This window comes from Mytilus galloprovincialis, chromosome 12, assembly GCF_965363235.1.
Source record: "Mytilus galloprovincialis chromosome 12, xbMytGall1.hap1.1, whole genome shotgun sequence".
In the NCBI taxonomy this organism is placed as follows: Eukaryota; Metazoa; Mollusca; class Bivalvia; order Mytilida; family Mytilidae; genus Mytilus; species Mytilus galloprovincialis.
Genome location: NC_134849.1, coordinates 60,603,558 through 60,624,951, shown reverse-complemented (window position 1 = coordinate 60,624,951; position 21,394 = coordinate 60,603,558). Strand labels below are relative to the sequence as shown.

Below are 21,394 nucleotides of genomic sequence, written 5' to 3'. Positions count from 1 at the left end.
AAACAGGAAGTTGTCGAGTGATGAATCTGAAAACGCATCACACGGTATAGCTGACTTATAAAAATCCTGAAACCAAATTTCAGAAATCTTCTGAGAAAAATGTGACGAAAATTTTTAACTTGGTTATCATGTGTAAAATCATACAAGTGTTCGGTAAACAGGAAGTAGTCGAGTGATGAATCTGAAAACGCATCACACGGTATAGCTGACTTATATAAATCCTGAAACCAAATTTCAGAAATCCTTGTATTGTAGTTCCTGAGAAAAATGTGACGAAAATTTTCAACTTGGCTATCATGTGTAAAATCATACAAGTGTTCGGTAAACAGGAAGTTGTCGAGTGATGAATCTGAAAAGGCATCACACGGTAAAGCTGACTTATATAAATCCTGAAACCAAATTTCAGAAATCCTTGTATTGTAGTTCCTGAGAAAAATGTGACGAAAATTTTCAACTTGGCTATCATGTGTAAAATCAGACAAGTGTTCGGTAAACAGGAAGTTGTCAAGTGATGAATCTGAAAACGCATCACACGGTATGGCTGACATATATAAATGTTGATACCAAATTACAGAAAGGGTGGATGTGTAGTTCCTGAGAAAAATGTGACGAAAGTTTCATGGGACGGACTGACTGACGGACGGACTGATGGACGGACGGACTGATGGACTGATGGACTGATGGACGGACTGACAGACAGAGGTAAAACAGTATACCCCCCTTTTTTAAAGCGGAGGGGCGGGGGTATAATTATTATATTTGATATCAAAAACTATTTTATCTAATTACTTATAGGTTATTAAGTCTTTCCACTTTTCTGTGGAAAGACTTATTGTTTTTCTTCTGATTATTATTATTTTTTTTTTCCGCCAAATTTTATTCTTGCGATAAATGTTTGTTTCGCAATATGTTGCTTAGATATTTCTCATATGGTATCGTATAAATTATGCGCTTTTAAATTTCACCCTGCTAAGGCGAACCATTTTCTTTGTAAGAGTTATCTCCCTATTCACTGTTTTTCATCTGTGTGCATCTCCTTCGTAACAAAAAAAGATAGCGACAAAATTCTTTTTACAAATTGTTCGTTACATCCTCAGAAATTTTTGGCGTATTTGGATCGAAGCGATTCGATGAAATTTTATAGGAGTTATCTACCTTTACAAAATAAATTTGTCGGTATGTTTATTTTACTCATTAACAAATAACCGTATCACCCTGGAATGTTTTTATTTGAGTCCCCTAGGTCCTAACTTAGAAAATGAGGTCAAGGTCAAAGGTCAAGGTCAAGTTTTCAATTGTGACTTTTGCTTGTTTTTGCATTTTCTCCGACACTGTGAGAGATACATATAAAAAAACAAGTGCAAAATGTCAGCTTAATTGTAATGAAGATATGCTACATTTAGTCTTATACAATTAAATGGCAATTTATAGGAGTTGTTGCCCCTGAAATGTCTTGATATGAGGTTATTTGATTATAACTTCAATAAAGTTCATTATAAAGACATTTGACCTTATAGAAAAGGTTAATTGACTAATGACCTTGAAAAATGGCTACCGGAAGTGACCTTAAGAAAACCGGAAGTAGCTTTTTTTGCAATTTTTTTCACATAAAATTACTCAGAATCCATATATTTTGTCATATAGATACATGAAGAGATTACTGAAGACTAAAAGCGACTGCCATCAAACCGGAAGTGGTCAGTTATTCCCATTCTACATACAAAAGTATATAGAAACTATATATTTTTGGAATCAGTGTGAAAGAAGCTATCCTATAAGACCGGATGTGACATTTATATCACCGGAAGTAGCATGTTATCTCCCTTATATCACTCAAAAAGATAATTAAACCATCATTTATCGCATCAGTATGAAGAAATTACCTTCTGATCCAAATTTCTTTGGTGTGGAAAGACTTTCAATTGTTCTCTGAACAATTGGTTTTTAATTATTATTGCTTCTTTTCCCTAAAACTGAGATATTCATATACTTTGGCTTACAAATTATGGAATAATAAAATTATTCCCTTTTAGTATAACTAATCCCCCAAAATGTATAAGTGGTCTATAAACAAAATCATTTTATTTTTGAAGATTTTGAAAACAAATACTGGATTTCTTTTATATGCATAGATGCCAACCCCCTTTTGACCCATTCAGTAACAAACTATCAAATTTTCCGTATTTATGAAAAGTTTTCAGTAATCATTCAAAAACGTGCATTTACCAATAAAAATTACTGACGAGTGATTGCAAAGTGATGTGCACTAACATGTTCGTTAAACATGTTATCTGTAGTATGTATTCTTTTCATTAATTGGGCCAACCTTAAAAATATGTTTGTTTGCAGTTTTCCGACTGTACCTTCAGACTGAAGGGTCGGTAGGTAGGAAAAATATTTTATTTTATCAGCCAAAATACAGTTTAAACAAGCAGTTACACTAAACCAAGTTTCTTGTGAAGAAAAAAAAACATTTTAAAACAACAAACACTGGACATGCTGAAAACCAACATCAAATGAACAGGCATTTTCAGATAAAAAACTTTTTAACCAAAACATAGTGTCATTATCCAATTTATGACATAAAATATGGTATAATTATTAAATACTGGAACACTTATAAACAAGGAATGTCATTATGACTAGAACTGTTTTAAAGAAATATATTCAGACATGTATGCTTCTTGACTAGAATGTTTTCATGAGTAGAGTTTTTTCATCAGAAAAATGTAGATATTAAAGATTTATAAAACAATGTATTAAAGAGTGTATTTTTAATAAAAAAAAAAATAACCATTGAATCTTCCTCAATTGAAAAAAAGGCAACTTGAAAAAAAGTATTAAGACATTCGACTGTTTTCATATTTCTAACAATATTTAATTATATGTGATAAGGTTATATTTTTGCCAGGCTTTAATGAAAACCAAAGAAATCTAAAGTTTGGGGTGAAATCCATAGCACCCCATTAAAAGTAAATGGTCTGTACTGAAATGTTTTTAATGCATAAAAAAAATTGGCAGCATAGCTCCTAAGTACATGTTTTAATTGAATTCACACAGGCCACACAGTTTGGGTATATTTAATATTGTAAGAAAGAGAATAATTGCAATGAGTGGGCCAGCCCCCCCTTATCCTATAGGAGCATACTCATTGCAATCGAAGATAGATTTAATATAGAGAGAGTATATTTATTTTTCAAGCTAACCATTCATTTTCTCTACATCTTTGTGTAGTTAAGGTTGCTTCTTATTGATTTGGCATGATCTATATCCATTAACATTTCAAATGAGCCCTTCCTCCGTACAGGCGTGTTTACAGATATCCATGAAGATGTAAGTCACGGAGGAGTGGTTTCATCTTTGTCGTCTTCACAACGATTTGTAGAAAATATGCCATACTTCAAGCTGCTGTCGAATTATTTAACCACTGAAATTGATTCCATAAAGTCAGGCTCCACAGATTCTGTACCCGATTTGTTTGGGACAGAATGGTTATTGTGTCAGTTATGAATATCCGCTGCATCATCGTCAATGATATCATCACACATCATTACATGTGCCTGAATCTGTATAAACAGTTTACTAATAAACTTTTTTGTTTTTTATTTGTCTTAAAATTGACACGAGACGACAGCGTAAAGTACTCCTCCGTGACTTCAAGGATACCTGTAAACAATTTCCATGTGCTTTATCATTAAATGGTCACATGAACGCTTGACGGGAAGCTAAGAAAAACCGAACTTGAAATGCGTAATTGACCCAGACTTTAAATCATTTCCGGAAAGGACCCAAAGTTCCGGATCGCGTCAATAGAAGTATTAAAAAAAAATTCTTCAAATTTAAAGCAATAAAATTTTCACAGTCGGGAGGATTTTCAAGGATCGGTCGGTAAACTGCAAACAAACAATATTTTAATTTAAGCCCTGTTTAGATGTTCTCGACTCGTATATTTTCATTTTGTCAAGGAGAAGTAGAGAAAGGGGGAAAGCTACTCATAAAATGCAAGTTTGCCTCTTTGGAAGTCAGTTAGTTACCCAAAAATAGGTCGATAACTCCCGAGAAACCGGAAGTATCACATTGGCATTTTCTAAATACCGGACCAAGACGGAAAAGCAATGATAAAAATCCGCTTTTTACAAAATTGAACGACGATGATTGCGAATCCGTAACTATTCGACTTTGATCGTAATAGCGTAGTTTTGATCGCAAAATCAGAAAAATTACGGGAAAATCGTAATGGTTGGCATCTATGTATATGAGGCCTAAAATCAAATTTCATTTGTTTGGCATTGCCGCCCGACCCACTGAAAAACTTGCCGCCCAAATAATTTTATTTGCGATTCAGAAATTTATTGTTTTTTTATTTTAAAAAAATCGAAATTGTGCCGGAATTTGATCGTATCTGCCGAGTTTCTTCCTGGCTTTACTTATTTCAAATCACGATCTTAAAAGCGCTTGCCTTACACTGTATTGGGAGCAAACATTTAAATGACATGGAATAGAAAAAAAACTGCCAAAAGTAATGTCAAAGAGGCCGGCAGGGTAAAGCATCTCCCTATGCTGCAATACATTGGTTAAGAGAGATTGAGATGGATTTTATCAAAAATCAAATTTTCAGCTATTTTTTTAAAGAAACGTTATGAAAGACCTTGTAGAGGACTCAAATTTTATCTTTTGTAAAGCATTGTCGCTTCATGAGATAAAAGTTTTTCACCGGGACATCACAGAACAAATATGCGTGGCTCTTACATTTGTTGAACTTATTAAATATTTGAAATTTATCATTGACAAATTTTCCCTTGAACCAGAGAACAAAGTATCTACTATAGTCAGAACCACAATGATGCATTCAAGATAATTATGGCTGTAAGCACCAAAGCATAAAGACCAAAATGGTCCCAGATTTACAGGTTTATAGTAGTTTTGTACCAGTAGATGCTAGCCTGGTACAAAACATACATATTTTAAAGACTAGCATCTTTTGTCAATTGAAGTCCTTCCTCCTTTTCTTGCATTTCTTCTTAACATGAATAAGATAATTCTTAAAACATAAAAGATACTGACAGAAACATATATTTATAAATGTATCTCAGGTGTTTTCAAATAGGTCCGACCTTTGAACATCGAATTGGGAATTTTTATCCCAATTGGGATTTTTTTATGCATAAAATCTAAGACGAAATCATATCATCATAATCATTTTCCTGTAAAAACGTAAATGTATATTAAGTTTAACCTCTAAACTGATTTAAGAAGTTGTAACATTTTGAATAATTATGGATGGGCTACTGATTATGATATATATTATTCTGATCACATAGATATGATCACCAGATTACTTGAAAGTTATTGGATTGAGACTAGCATGACTAGGGAAGTTGTATTACATGAATATCAGTGCACTTGATGCACTAGTCCAAATAATTATGACGTCTTGAAAGGCTATTATATTTTTTTTTCTTTGACGCCTTACTTCAAAGTAACCTAGGCATATAACATATACATAAACATATATACCAGCTTACATAAATCTATGGCAAGCCGTTTTACTATTTAATCAAATTTCAAGTTTATTAGAGATCTCATAAAGTATATGAGATATCTTATAAATATCTTTTATAATTTACAAGATATCTTTTACAATCTACAAGATATCTTTTATAATTTACAAGACATCTTATATAGTTGATAAGACATCTCATATAGTTTCTAAGATATCTTGTATAGTTTGTGGGATATCTTACAAAGAAAATTATATAAGATATCTTATAAACTATATATTTTATAAGATATCTTATATACTTGATAAGATATCTCCTAAAGTTTTAAAGATCTCTTATGAATATATTTCAGATTAGATATCTCGTATAGTTTATAAGATATATTTAAGAGTTTATAAGATAGTTTATAAGATATCTTAAAGATATCTTATATAGTTTATAAGATATCTTATATAGTTTATAAGATATCTCTTATATTTTATGATTTTATTTTAAAAATTGTAAATTTCATAAACTTTATAAGATATCTTATATAATCTGTAAGATATTTCATATAATATCTTATAAACTATACAAGAGATCTTATAAAGTGTATAAGATATCTTGAAATTTAATTAAATAGCAAAATGGCTTGCCATACATGTATAAACCAATGAAAAAAAAAATCATCCATTTGGTATTTTTTCATCAGGTCATCTTTATAAGTTTACCTTGATTAAAATGGATTTCAAATTGAACTGGTCCATTGTCGTATTCAGAAAGACAATTACAAAAGTTTATATACTTAATATATAAGATATTTAAAGCAATTGACCAGTGAACTTTAAAATTATTTGGAAAAATTGTAAATTTCATAAATAAATAAAAAAATATTTGAAATTAACTTAAAACTATTTATGCATGCGCCGGAAAGTACTTCCCCAAAAGTTGATGGTATTCTAAAGAAGAAAAAAAGGATCATTTTCAGAACTTTTGAAACAGTTCCATATTAAATGGTGACATATCGTATTTCATGAATGGTCTAATCATCAACATTATTATTCAAAAACGCTCAAACTTTTGTCTTTTGATGAAATAGAGCCAAATATAAAATTTGTCAAACATGTTTTTGATCAACCTCAGGGATGATTCCACTATATAGTTTAGGGCCGCTTAGCAGCCCTTAAATCTGCCAGCGGCCCCAAAAAAATGTTAGTGAATATAAATTCCCAATTCAGGAAAATAAAATAAAAATCGGTATTTCCGAAAAAGTTTCAGTCACCTATTACCGCAACTATAATTTTTCATAGCTTGTCGTCAAAACGTAGTAAAATCCGGATAAGAATGCTGACTAAGATCGCATTTTATTAACAACTATTTAATTATGTCAACGTGAGGTAAACAATTTTAGCAGCCGGATTCAATTGAATAAAATTTTATGGGAGTATTTGAATTCACAAAAGTAGATCGCTTAGCAGGTTGATCAAAAACATGCTTTTTGTCAAAATTGGTGTCAAAGCAGACCTCGGCAAAGAAAAAATTCAAATTTTGATATAACATTGATGAATAAATTTTAATGGGCGCCGATCTTATAAAAGCAGATTGCCCAGCAGAGCCGTTTATGTAACTTGCTTAAATCCTGTTTTGTAAAAGAAATTATTTTATATTTTACTCTATTTCCTCAAAAGACAAAAGTTTGAGCGTTTTTGAAAATAATGTTGACGATGGACCATTCATGAAATGAGCCCCCCCCCCCCCCCCCCCCCCCTGAAATACGATGTCATCATTATGGAACTGTTTCAAAAGATATAAAAATGATCCAAATAATTTTAAAGTTCATTGGTGCATGGTGCAATTGCTTTAAATATAAGTATATAACCTTTTGTAATTGCTTTTCTGAATTTGACAATTGGCCAGTTCAATTTGAAATCCATTTGAATCAAGGTAAGCTTATAAAGATGATCTGTTGAAAAAATACCGAATGGATGATTTTTTTCAGTGGTTAATATGGCAAGCCGTTTTGTATTTAATCTAACTTCAAGATATCTCATAACTTTATAAGATATCTTATATAATAGTTCATTATATATCTTATATAGTTTGTAAGATATCTTATAAAGTTTATAAGATATCTTACCATGCTTACATGCATATGTTATAAAATTTAAGAGATATCTTTTATAGTTTATAACATATATCTCTTATAGTTTTCTTTATCAGATATCTTATAAATTGTATAAGATATCTTATAAACTATATAAAAGATATCTTATATACAGTATATTTATAAGATATCTTATATACTATATAAGATATCTATTTATACAAGATTTCTTATAAAAAAGATTATTTAAGATATATCTTATTTCTCTAATTCTTCGTCAATTTATCCCTTTCTGCACCCATTGTATAAAAAAAATTTAATCAATGTGTGGTTCGTTTGATCTCAGTACTTCATTGGGTAAAATCCGATTATGACGTCGAATGTTCTTGCATTCCTCTGAATTTCCTATTGTGACGGCATGAAAAAAGGCGACCATGTCTGATGAAGTCACATAGAAAGAACACATCTTTTTGCAATCATTTGAAAAGAAGGAATAAGTGTGCCTGCATAATGTTAGAAAATCATTAGAGAAACAGATTCCACCACCAAATCTCGTGTAATACGATATTTATCCACTCTCGACAGTTAAATTTTAAATATTTAAAATACTCGGGCAAGCCTTGCGTTTTAAATTTGAAAATTTAACTGTCTCGAGTGGATAAATATCGTATTACACTCTATGAAGTGGTAGAATCTATATATATTATATAAGATATATTATTAGAGACATCGTATAGAAATTATAAGATAATTCATATAATATATCTTATATAGTTTTCTTAAGATGATATCCAATAAACTATATAAGATATCTTGTATAAAAAATATTTATAAGATATTTCATATACTTAATGAGATATCTTATAAACTTTAGAAGATATCTTATAAAGTATATAAGATATCTAAGTATAAAGTATATAAGATATCTTATAAAGTTTTTAAACTTTATAAGATATCTTATTAAATATATAAGATATCTCATATAATATAAGATATCTCATATAATATAAGATATCTCATATAATATAAGATATCTCATATAATATATATGAGATAGCTTTAAAAAAATAAATTATATAAGATATCTCATATATTAAATGAGATATCTTATAAAAATCTAATCTAATATGTTATATAAGATATCTTATATCAGTCAGGGGCGTTACTTAAACAAGTTATTATTTTTAATTACTTATATAAGTAATTGTTTATTTTAAAAATAATAAAATTACTTAAGAGAGTTATTTCAATTTTCAATACAAACATAGACTAAGGCCAGTGTTTTTTATTTTGTTGGTTTACAGATTTTTCGCATGAAAAAGTCGGGTCGGTCGGTCGGGAAAAAAAAAAGAAAAAAAAATATCTTTCAAGACAGAAAAATATGCAAAATAAATATATATTTCACCTTTCTAACAATATGTTTGTTATGCTATTTTGTCATAATTTCTTAGATTTTAGTTTAATGAAATTTTATTGCTCCGCTGTCATAAACATCGCATGACATTCTAATCATTTTCCATAAAAAAAGGGGGGGTGCACGGATAAAGACGAAATTAAATCGTCATTTCACAAACAAGAAAAACAGATTAGCATATAGCTCTTAATCGGTTCAAGAAAACTTGGTGAATTATGATCTTCAAGCATGAAAACTGATAAAGAAAAAATTGTAAAAACGTCGTATGAAAATAAGTTTCAACACACGTGTCAAAAACGTAATAAACTCGTCCACTGGAAAACAAGACTATCGGGTTAACCTGTGGTCATGCATTCCCGTTTTTTATCCAAATGGACAATATTTTTTTTTATCTATGAAACAAGAAAATTCCAAATGATTATTTAATATTTAGTACTGTAAATTGATATGTCTTCCACCTGTTCACATTTGGACAAGTCTATTATTTCAGATGATGCATCTTACGGACTGATGACAAATACGGAAAACGAATTTATTTTGTAATTGGTTTTAAACACAGGTTTTGTTCAGCTACATTATTTGCGCAAATGACATTTCAAGGTTATTTATAATTGATTTGTCTATTTTTAGAAACGTAAACTGGAAGTTTTATTTTTTCACTTCATAAAGTGTTATCAATTTTGTTGGTGATTAACATGATTAATGCATTTCATTTCATAAAAAAAAGAATATTTTAATTATTTTTCAGGGATAATGCATTTGGTATGGTCGGCGGGAATAAAAAAGCATGAAAAGTCAATTTTATTTTTATTCTGGAAATCGACAAAATCGGGTCGGCGGATCCGTAAACCAACAAATTAAAAAATCCTGGCCTAAATGTAGTTTTCATGATTTTTAACAACATTTTATATCATAAAATAAAGAATTTATCAGTTTTGAGAGGAGTATAGAGATAAAGGGTTACTTTGAAAATAATGACAAAAATATTACTTGAATACGTTATTTTAAACATTTTTGAAAAAAATAGCAATTACACTTATCTAAGGCACATATGTCATTGATTTAGATTACAAATTATAAATAACTTCAGGTCTTAATTAATTCACAAGTATCTATCTATTTATATCAGTCTACCTTCAAGATTTTAGAGAAAAATGATAATTTAATAGTCCCAAGAGACAAATCTTTGACCCAGAAGCGTCGGTATGAAAGATAAGTGCATCGGAAAGTTAATTAGTGTTTCTGAAGAATTAGTTTTTATATATCAAGGGAAAAATAACCAGATAACTGTGAAAATTATTTAAAGCTAATAAAATCTGTATTCTTGGACACCTATAAAAATAATATTCAGAAAAATGACTTATATAAGTTATATTTAAATTAGCCTCGTTTTCAACATTACTTGTATAGGTAATTTTAATTGTTACTTGTTTAAGTAATGCCCCTGACTGTATATATTATGAGATAATTTGAAATTCTAATAAATAGCTAAACTGCTTAAATGCCATAGGTTTATGTTAGCTGGTATATATATGCCTTGTTTACCAAAGTTAAGATGATAGTGCATCATGTGCAATGGTATTCATGGTATTCATGTATTACAACTTCACTGGTCTGAATCCAATAACTTCTTCAAGCAGTGTTCAGGTGAAACTTAATATACATTTTCCGTTTTTACAGGTCAGGAAAATGATATTATTTCGTTTTAGATTGTATGCATAAAAAATTCCCAATTGGGATAAAAATCCCAATTTGATGTTCAAGGGACCCATTTGAAAACACCTGGAATCATCCCTGAACCTGCTAGGCGATCTACTTTTACGAGATCAAATAAAATTTTAATCAATTGAATCTGGCTGCTAAAATTGTTTACCAAATGTTGACATAATCATAGATATCTATGACAGAATCAAATCGTCCACTAAAGTCAAAATATAGGACACTGTAAACATCTATACTTTGCCTATATTTTCAACCTATAACGAATAAAGTCCTGGAAAACAGATTTTTATTTTATTTTCATGAATTGGGAATTTATATTCACAAATATTTTTTTGGGGCCGCTGGCCGATTTTAGGGCCGCTAAGCGGCCCTAAACTATATAGTAGAATCATCACTGTATCTAGTGTACTAGTGATGAATAAAATCCCCTCCTTTTCCTCAATTCTAAGGGCTCATTAATCTATCTGTATTCATGTAATGCATGTCCAGATTTCTGTTAATCAAACAAGCATTACAACCCATAATTTATTTATCTGTAAAAATTGTCTGTCCTGCTTCATATTTCCATTTTGATTTTATCATACGTTTTAAACCTAGCCCTGAAAAACCTTGCACTTGGATAATATTAGTATAAACACCGTGTCTATTTGTGCCAACCTTCCAATATTTTGCTATCCTAATTTGGTACAAATCCTTTATCCTCAAAACTTCTCAGGGGCAGTACTTAGGCGTGTTTGTATGGTAGTTCGTCACACCTTACATGTATGATTACTAGCATCTAGGTATTGGTTTGAGCCCTAGTTGGGCAGTTGCAAAATTAAGGTTTGATTTCTTGTCATATGTGATAGGTTAGTCAGTTTCCTCCCGCAGGTTGGCATTTTCCTTCAAGTAAAACCAAAGCAAACAATCAAAGTTTTAAATCTTTGTCCATTTGTACAAGGAGCCGTAGTGGTTGAGCCATTTAACTTATGGTTATTTAACAAAACTGTGACCACAACTTCAAGATGTTCTGTTCAATGGGCAGTCCCACAATAAAACTTCAAGTTTCACGTCATACATTTTATATGGTTAATTTGTCAGTTTCCTGCCTGAAGTTCTGTGTTTTTTTCTGGGTACTTTGGTTAACTCTGCCAATAAAACTGACTGTCTTACATGAAACAAGAAGTAATTGTAACAGGATGCTATTACGAAGTCTCCCAAACAAAGCTCCCATAACTCGCCATTCCTATGGTCCCATACATTTACAAGTATTCAAACAGGAGGGGGTGGTGGTGACCACCAGGGACTTTGATTTATTCTATTGTCCCATACAAGAATATATATGGTTTAGGGGTGGGAATCTCAACCATTTAAAAGTTTTTCATACATGTGGGGTGGGGTGACTCCCATGGACTTTCCCTATATTTCATTTGATGTTTTATTTTTCCATACAAGAATATATATGGTTTAGGGGTGGGGTGACTCCTATAGACTCTCCCTCTTATTCATTTGATGTGTTTTATTCTTCCGTACAAGAATATATACGGTTTAGGGTGGGGATCATGACCGTTTTAAAACAAGAGGGGGTGGGGTAACCCCCTAAAGACTTCCCTTTTATTTTATTTCATTTGTTTTATCACCCCCTACCAGCATATATATGGTTTAGGGGTGGGGATCTGGACCGTTTAAAAGATAATAGCACATTCTTAAATTGAACAGGATGGGGGTGACACCAGGGATTTACCTTGAATTTCATTCCATTTGTTGTATTGTCCCCAACAAGAAAATATATGGTTTAGGGGTGGGGATCTCGACAGTTTACAAGTTAATAGCACATTCTCAAATTGAATGGGGTGGGGTGACCCCAAGGGACTTCCCTTTTATTTCATTTGATTTGTTTTATCTTCCCATTCAAGAATATATATGGTTAAGGGGTGGGGATCTGGACCGTTTACAAGTTTTCAAACAAGAGGGGGTGGGGTGACCCCCTAGGCACTTCCCTTTTAATTCATTCCATTTGTTTTATTGTCCCCCACAAGAAAATATATGGTTTAGGGGTGGGGATCTGGACATTTTACAAGTCAATAGTACATTCTCGAATTGAATGGGTTGGGGTGACCCCAAGGGACTTCTCTTTTATTTCATTTGATTTGTTTTATCGTCCCATTCAAGAATATATATGGTTTAGGGGTGGGAATCTGGACCGTTTACAGGTTTTCAAACAAGAGGGGTGGGTGACCCCCTAGGCACTTCCCTTTTAATTCATTCCATTTGTTGTATTGTCCCCCACAAGAAAATATATGGTTTAGGGGTGGGGATCTGGACAGTTTACAAGTCAATAGTACATTCTCGAATTGAACGGGGTGGGGATGACCCCCCAGGTACTTCCCTTTTATTTCATTTGATTTGTTTTATTGTCCCCTTCAAGAATATATATGGTTTAGGGGTGGGGATCTGGACCTTTTACAAGATAATAGCATATTCTCAAATTGAACGGGGTGGGGGTGACCCCCAGGGACTTCCCTTTATTTTCGTTTGATTTGTTTTATCGTCCCATTCAAGAATATATATGGTTTAGGGGTGGGGATCTGGACCGTTTACAAGATAAAAGCATTTTCTCAAATTGAAGGGGGTGGGGATGACCCCCAGGGACTCACCCTATATTTCATGTGATTTGTTTTATTGTCCTATGATCATTTCTGAAGATTGCGTGTGTTTATCACTTACAGTTTTCAAGTCATATTCATTCGAAAATTTTAGAAAATAAAATTCCATGCAAAATTGGTGCAATGTTTTAGACAACATTGATCTAGAGACTTCATGATTTACATGTATAAAGCTTTTAAATGTAAAAAAAAAATCCCTTCCTACCTACCCACCTGCTGATAGTGTGGGTCGGCAATGCCAAACAAACAATTTTTTAAGGGTGGCCTGATCATCTATTTTCATGTGTTTTATAGTAAAACTAAGCCATACAAGTCTATAAAACACTTTAATATTTTTAGTTCAATTTAAAGTATCATATGAAATATGTGTAACTATAACCTTGAGAAAAAAAATTCCATTTGACCAAAAATATCTTAAAACATCATTTTAGTGTTGCATTATTTACTAGTTGAATACTGAGCCTTGACTATTATATATTACCTCATGTGTTTTAACAAAGGGACTGATGCCTCCTTCTTCTACTAGATATCTTGTGACATGTAGCTCTCCCCACTCAGCAGCCAGATGTAGAGCTGTTTTACCATCTTTCTATAATTATACAAAATAACATGTAAATATTATGGATACTACTTTGTTACCAATATAAATAGTATACAACATATCCTACAACTGATATAAAACTTGTCTGATAAACAGGATAATGTTGTGTAATAAATAAAAACAAAATGTATATCACATGAATCAGTGGTCAAAACTGAACAAAATGACTAGTCAAACTTGTATTCATATTGTACATAAACAACAAATAAACAACAAGGTTTTTTTGTGGGATGTCAGAACTTCCATTAGAAATGTCATGTTAACCTTTTTTCAAGAAATGCATAAAATATTTATATCAAGGGATTCAGTGCAATGCACAGAGATAAATGAGATCTCACTTTATATAATTATAGCAAGTATTTGTTGATATAATAATGAAATTGTCTGATTTGATTAACATGGTTTAGAATAATGATCAATTTAAAAAAAAAACTTTTTCAAAGAAATATGAAAAATAGTAACATTTCCTGATTTAGTACGAGGAGACAAGTAAAATGAGACCCCACTTTAGATGATTCTAACAAATAATATTTGTTGTTCATTTAACCTGTCTAATTAACAACATGATTTTGTGTTGATTAAAAGTAATGTGATCAGATTTAGTAGATAACATACATCTGTGATATCTTTGTTACATCTGTTCTCCAGGAGAAGTTGGCACACTTCCACATGTCCTTCAAAGGCTGCCCACATTAATGCTGTCCATCCACTACCCTGGAATAATACAACTGACATCAAAACTTGTCTGATAAACTGGACAATGTTGTGTAATAAATATAAACAAAAATGACCAGTCACATTAATTAAAACTGTCTGATTAACAACAGAATTTAGTGTAGATTCAGTAAAATCATAAATTTTATAAAAGTAATTTTTTCAAAGAAAAATGAAAAAAGTTATATTTTCTGATTTAAAATAATACTATGAGTAAAATGAGACCCCACTTTATATGATTCTTACAAATATTAGTTGTCCTTTAAACCTGTCTAATTAACAACATGATTTTGTGTTGATTAAAAGTAATGTAATCAGATTTAGTAGATAACATACTGATGTGATATCTTTGTTACATCTGTTCTTCAGGAGTAGTCGAGACACTTCCACATGTCCTCCCATGGATGCCAACATTAATGCTGTCCATCCAGTATAAACCTGGAATAATACAACTGACATCAAAACTTGTCTGATAAACTGAACAATAATGTGTAATAAATATAAACAGAAATAAATAGTCACATTAATTAAAACTGTCTAATTAACAACAGGATTTAGTGTAGATTCAGTTTAATCATAAATTTTATAAAAGTAAATTTTTCAAAGAAAAATGAAAAAAGTTATATTTTTTGATTCAGAACAATACTATGAGTAAAATGAGACCCCACTTTATATGATTCTGACATATATTTGTTGTCCATTAAACCTGTATAATTAACAACAGGATTTAGTGTAGATTCCATTAATAATAAATTATTTAAAAAAGCATGAAAAAAGTTTTATTTCCTGATTAAGTACAACATAAAGAAAATGAGATCCTCTTTAACATGTTTAAATAAAGATTATTATTATCATTATTATTATTCATACAAGCATTTGTGTTCATTAAACATGTCTAATTAACAACAGGATTTAGTGCAGATTCAGTATAATCATTAATTTTAAAAAAATCAAAGAAAAGTTAAAAAGAGAAGTATTTTCAGACATGTCAGTCACAGAACAATCATATGATTAAATGGAATTACATTTTATATGAATCTAATGACTATTTGTCATTTTTACAAGATGTTTCTACATTAGATCTTTATACATATCACTACCTGACCCAAGTTGTTAACACAACATCAAGTGAAACATAAGTGTAAAAAATTTGTCAAGAAGCAAAATAAGAACTTCACCATCCATAACTCAAACAAAAAGAGAAATACCTTAAAATCAAACCATGCATCCATTTTTCCATTAAAACTGTCTAATTTAATTCAGAATTTTGATTTAATCTTGACTCAGTATAATGACTAAGTATCAGTTAACATACAGACCAATGGTAATTGAATAGTGCAGGTTTTATTATTGTGTGTTTTATTTTTTATACCAATGGTCTAGATAGGCCAAGGGGGAATGGTACAAAAGTAAATATGGTTTAACCCCTCAACATTTTGTGCCCGTACCAAATCAGACAACCTGGACCATGTGTTGTTTGTTGTTATATTTGTTTGTCTATATACTATGAGTAGTCAGGTCCAGACCATGTGTTGCTTGTTGTTATATTAGTTTGTATATTTACTCTGAGTAGTCAGGTCAGGTCCAGACCATGTGTTGTGTGTTGTTATATTTATTGTCTATTTACTGTGAGTAGCCAGGTACAGACCATGTGTTGTTTGTTGTTATATTTGTTTGTCTATTTACTTTGAGTAGTCAGGTCAGGTCCAGACCATGTGTTGTGTGTTGTTATATTTATTGTCTATTTACTCTGAGTAGTCAGGTCCAGGCTATGTGTTGTGTGTTGTTATATTTATAATCTATTTACTTTGAGTAGTCAGGTCCAAAGCATGTGTTGTTAGTTGTTATATTTGTTTGTCTATTTACTCTGAGTAGTCAGGTCCACATCATGTGTTGTGTGTTGTTATATTTGTTTGTCTATTTACCCTGAGAAGTCAGGTCCAGACCGAGTGTTGTGTGTTGTTATATTTGTTTGTCTATTTACTCTGAGTAGTCAGGTCCAAACCATGTTTTGTTTGTTGTTATATTTGTTTGTCTATTTTCTCTGAGTAGTCAGGTCCAGATCATGTGAAGTAAGTTGTTATACTTGTTTGTTTATTTACTCCGAGTAGTCAGGTCAGGTCCAGACCATGTGTTGTGTGTTGTTATATTTGTTTGTCTATTTACTGAGTAGTCAGGTCCAGACCATGTGTTGTAAGTTGTTATACTTGTTTGTTTATTTACTCTGAGTAGTCAGGTCCAGACCATGTGTTGTCTGTTGTTATATTTGTTTGTCTATTTACTCTGAGAAGTCAGGTCCAAACCATGTTTTGTTTGTTGCTATATTTGTTTGTCTATTTTCTCTGAGTAGTCAGGTCCAGATCATGTGTTGTGTGTTGTTATATTTGTTTGTCTACTTACTCTGAGTAGTCAGGTCCAGACCATGTGTTGTCTGATGTTATATTTGTTTGTCTATTTACTCTGAGTAGTCAGGTCCTGACCATGTGTTGTGTGTTGTTATATTTGTTTGTCTGTTTACTGTGAGTAGTCAGGTCCAGATCATGTGTTGTGTGTAGTTACATTTGTTTGTATATTTACTCTTGAGTAATCAGGTCCAGACCATGTGTTGTGCGTTGTTATATTTGTTTGTCTATTTACTCTGAGTAGTCAGGTCCAGACAGTGTGTTGTGTGTTGTTATATTTGTTTGTCTATTTACTCTAAGTAGTCAGGTCCAGACCATGTGTTGTAAGTTGTTGTATTTGTTTGTCTATTTACTCTGAGTAGTCAGGTCCAGACCATGTGTTGTAAGTTGTTTATTTGTTTGTCTACTTACTCTGAGTAGGCAGGTCCAGACCATGTGTTGTCTGATGTTATATTTGTTTGTCTATTTACTCTGAGTAGTCAGGTCCAGACCATGTGTTGTCTGTTGTTATATTTGTTTGTCTATTTACTCTAAGTAGTCAGGTCCAGACCATGTGTTGTGTGTTGTTATATTTGTGTGTTGTTGTATTTATTTGTCTATTTAGTCTGAGTAGTCAGGTCCAGACCATGTGGTGTGTGTTGTTATATTTGTTTGTCTATTTACTGTGAGTAGTCAGGTCCAGACCATGTGTTGTGTGTTGTTGTATTTATTTGTCTATTTACTCTGAGTAGTCAGGTCCAGACCATGTGTTGTGTGTTGTTGTATTTATTTGTCTATTTACTCTGAGTAGTCAGGTCAGGTCCAGCCCACGAGTTGTGATTTCTGTTTGTCTATTTACTCTGAGTAGCCAGGTCCAATACCATGTGTTGTCATATTTGTTTGTCTATTTACTATGAGTAGTCAGGTCAGGTCCAGACCATGTGTTGTGTGTTGTTATATTTGTTTGTCTATTTACTCTAAGTAGTCAGGTCCAGACCATGTGTTGTGTGTTGTTATATTTGTGTGTTGTTGTATTTATTTGTCTATTTAGTCTGAGTAGTCAGGTCCAGACCATGTGGTGTGTGTTGTTATATTTGTTTGTCTATTTACTGTGAGTAGTCAGGTCCAGACCATGTGTTGTGTGTTGTTGTATTTATTTGTCTATTTACTCTGAGTAGTCAGGTCCAGACCATGTGTTGTGTGTTGTTGTATTTATTTGTCTATTTACTCTGAGTAGTCAGGTCAGGTCCAGCCCACGAGTTGTGATTTCTGTTTGTCTATTTACTCTGAGTAGCCAGGTCCAATACCATGTGTTGTCATATTTGTTTGTCTATTTACTATGAGTAGTCAGGTCAGGTCCAGACCATGTGTTGTGTGTTGTTATATTTGTTTGTCTATTTACTCTGAGTAGTCAGGTGCAGAACATATGTTAGTATTAGTATGTCAGTGTTATGCTTTAAAATAAGGTAGGTTTCACATTTAGTGCAGTACTCTGATTACATGTATAGTTCAGTGAGGTGTTATGATATGTCTCATTTTCTGTGTGTCTTATTCTGTGTTGAACATCAGTGTTGTGTCCTTTTGTGTCTCATGTTCTGTGTTGAACATCAGTGTTGTGTCCTGTTGTGTCTCATGTTCTGTGTTGAACATTAATGTTTTGTCATATGATTCATGTCCTGTGTTGAACACCAGTAATGTGTCATGTGATTCATGTTCCGGTGTTGTACATCAGTGTTGTGTCATGATGTGTCTCGTGTTCTGTGTTGAACACCATTGTTTTGTGTCCCATGAGTTGTGATGAACATCAGTGTTTTGTCAGGATGTGTCTTATTTTCTGTGTTGAACATCAATGTTGTGTCATGATGTGTCTCATGTTCTGTGTCGAACATCAATGTTATGTCTTGATGTGTCTCATGTTTTGTGTTGAAACATCAGTGTTGTGTAATATGTCTCATGTTGTGAGAACATAAATGTTTTGTCATGATGTGGCTCATGTTTTGTGTTCAACATAAATGCTGTGTGTCATGTTCTGAGTTAAACACCAGTGTTGTGTCATGATGTGTTTTGAGTTTAATATCAATGTTGTGTCATGTGTTTCATTTTTTGTATTGGACATCAATTTTGTGTCAAGTGTCTTATGTTGAACATCAGTGTTGTGTCATGTGTCTCATGATCTGTGCTGAACACAGATGTTGTGTCATGATGTGGCTCATGTGTTGTGATGAACATCAGTGTTGAGTAATCTGTCTCATGGTCTGTGATGAACATCAATATTGTGTCATGATGGGACTCATATGTTGTGTCATGATGTAGCTTGTGGTCTGTGTTGAACATCAATGTTCTGTCATCATGTTTCTCATGTTTGGTGTAAACACCGGTGTTGTGTCATATGTCTCATGGTCTGTGATTATCATCAGTGTGGTCATTATGGAGCTAATGTTTTGTATCAAATATCTGTGTTGTGTCTTATGTGTCATGATGTTGATAATGTTCTGTGTTGAACATCTATGTTCTATTACAATTTTACCTATGTGATATTCAATGTTTCAAGTTTACTTACTTGATATTCAATGTTACAAGTTTACCTATTTGATATTCAATGTTACAAGTTTACCTATTTGATATTTAATGCTTCAAGTTTTCCTACTTGATTTTCAATGTTACAAGTTTACCTATTTGATATTCAATGTTACAAGTTCACCAATTTGATATTCAATGTTGCAAGTTCACCTATTTGATATTCAATGTTACAAGTTTACCCTCTTGATATTCAATGTTACAAGTTTACCTACTTAATATTCAATGTTACAAGTTTACCTATTTGATACTCAATGTTACAAGTTTACCTATTTAGTATTCAATGCTTCAAGTTTACCTACTTGATATTCAATGTTACAAGTTTACCTATTTGATATTCAATGTTACAAGTTTACTAACTTGATATACAATGTTACAAGTTTACATGTTTGATATTTAATGTTACAAGTTTACCTATTTGATATTCAATGTTACAAGTTTACCAACATGATATTCAATGTTCAATGTTACAAGTTCACCAATTTGATATTCAATGTTGCAAGTTCACCTATTTGATATTCAATGTTACAAGTTTACCCTCTTGATATTCAATGTTACAAGTTTACCTACTTGATATTCAATGTTACAAGTTTACCTATTTGATACTCAATGTTACAAGTTTACCCTCTTGATATTCAATGTTACAAGTTTACCTACTTAATATTCAATGTTACAAGTTTACCTATTTGATACTCAATGTTACAAGTTTACCTATTTGGTATTCAATGCTTCAAGTTTACCTACTTGATATTCAATGTTACAAGTTTACCTATTTGATATTCAATGTTACAAGTTTACCTATTTGATATTCAATGTTACAAGTTTACCAACATGATATTCAATGTTACAAGTTCACCTACTTGATATTCAATGTTACAAGTTTACCTATTTGATATTAAATGTTACAAGTTTACCTATTTGATATCCAATAATACAAGTTTACCAACTTGGTATTCAATGTTACAAGTTTACCTTTTGATATACACTGTTAAAGGTTTACCTCTTGATTTTCAATGTTAGCTCCATTAGCTAGGCAAAGCTTCAATTCTTCTACTCTTCCTTTTTCAGCAGCTTCAAGGAGTTTCTGTGAGTAAGAAATAGAGTTTACATTTAACAGAATGTAAAGAGAAATTTACTGAAATGGTTTTCACACCAGACAATAATAATTATCAAACACTTTATATTAAATAATTTTAAAGATAATGCTCAAGTTCTACATTTCGACTTCACACCTTTTTATAGTCTGTCAACATCAAAAAGACATCTTGCTTCACTTTTGTTGTTTTTTCTAATAACTGTAACGATGTTATGTACATGACATCATAATTAAGTACTTTCAATTTACAATTTGAAGAAGAGGAAATTTTTGAAATAACACCAAACTGCTGAAACTTATAGATGTTATACATGTACTTTCAATGTAAACAAAAGACTGGTCACTGATAATTCAATTATTCACTGAGGGATATCAAAGAGTGCAACATATTTGTTTGTATTCAATAAATGTTATCTTGTCAAAGTTTTCAGAGGAAATTCTGTTTTGCAACTTCATTAATTACAACCATACAAACCAAATTATTTGCTCTGACTTAACCTTTGATGTGGAAACGTACAAAACATATGTATGTTTGACCTGGTTTACATTATTTATGTGTGTCCCTGTCCCAAGTCAGGAGCCTGTAATTCAGTGGTTGTCGTTTGTTGTTGTGTTACATATTTTTGTTTCGTTCATTTTTTTGTACATAAATTAAGCCGT

At 31.7% G+C, this 21,394-nt stretch overlaps 1 protein-coding gene across 2 annotated transcripts in view; it reads right to left on the bottom strand.

The window, feature by feature from the left end:
* LOC143054483 (uncharacterized) overlaps positions 1 to 21,394 on the bottom strand; it is a 253,158-nt gene that overhangs the window by 41,258 nt on the left and 190,506 nt on the right. Inside the window, exons 1-2 of one of the 2 annotated variants that reach the window (XM_076227507.1) lie at positions 14,582 to 14,668; positions 13,847 to 13,954 (exon numbers count right to left, since the gene is read on the bottom strand). In XM_076227507.1, coding sequence (XP_076083622.1) covers positions 13,847 to 13,954; positions 14,582 to 14,659 — 186 coding nt within the window. In that variant the 5' untranslated portion in view covers positions 14,660 to 14,668. Of the gene's footprint in view, positions 1 to 13,846; positions 13,955 to 14,581; positions 14,669 to 21,394 lie in introns of those variants that run through there. The other variant, XM_076227506.1, reaches the window with a different exon arrangement.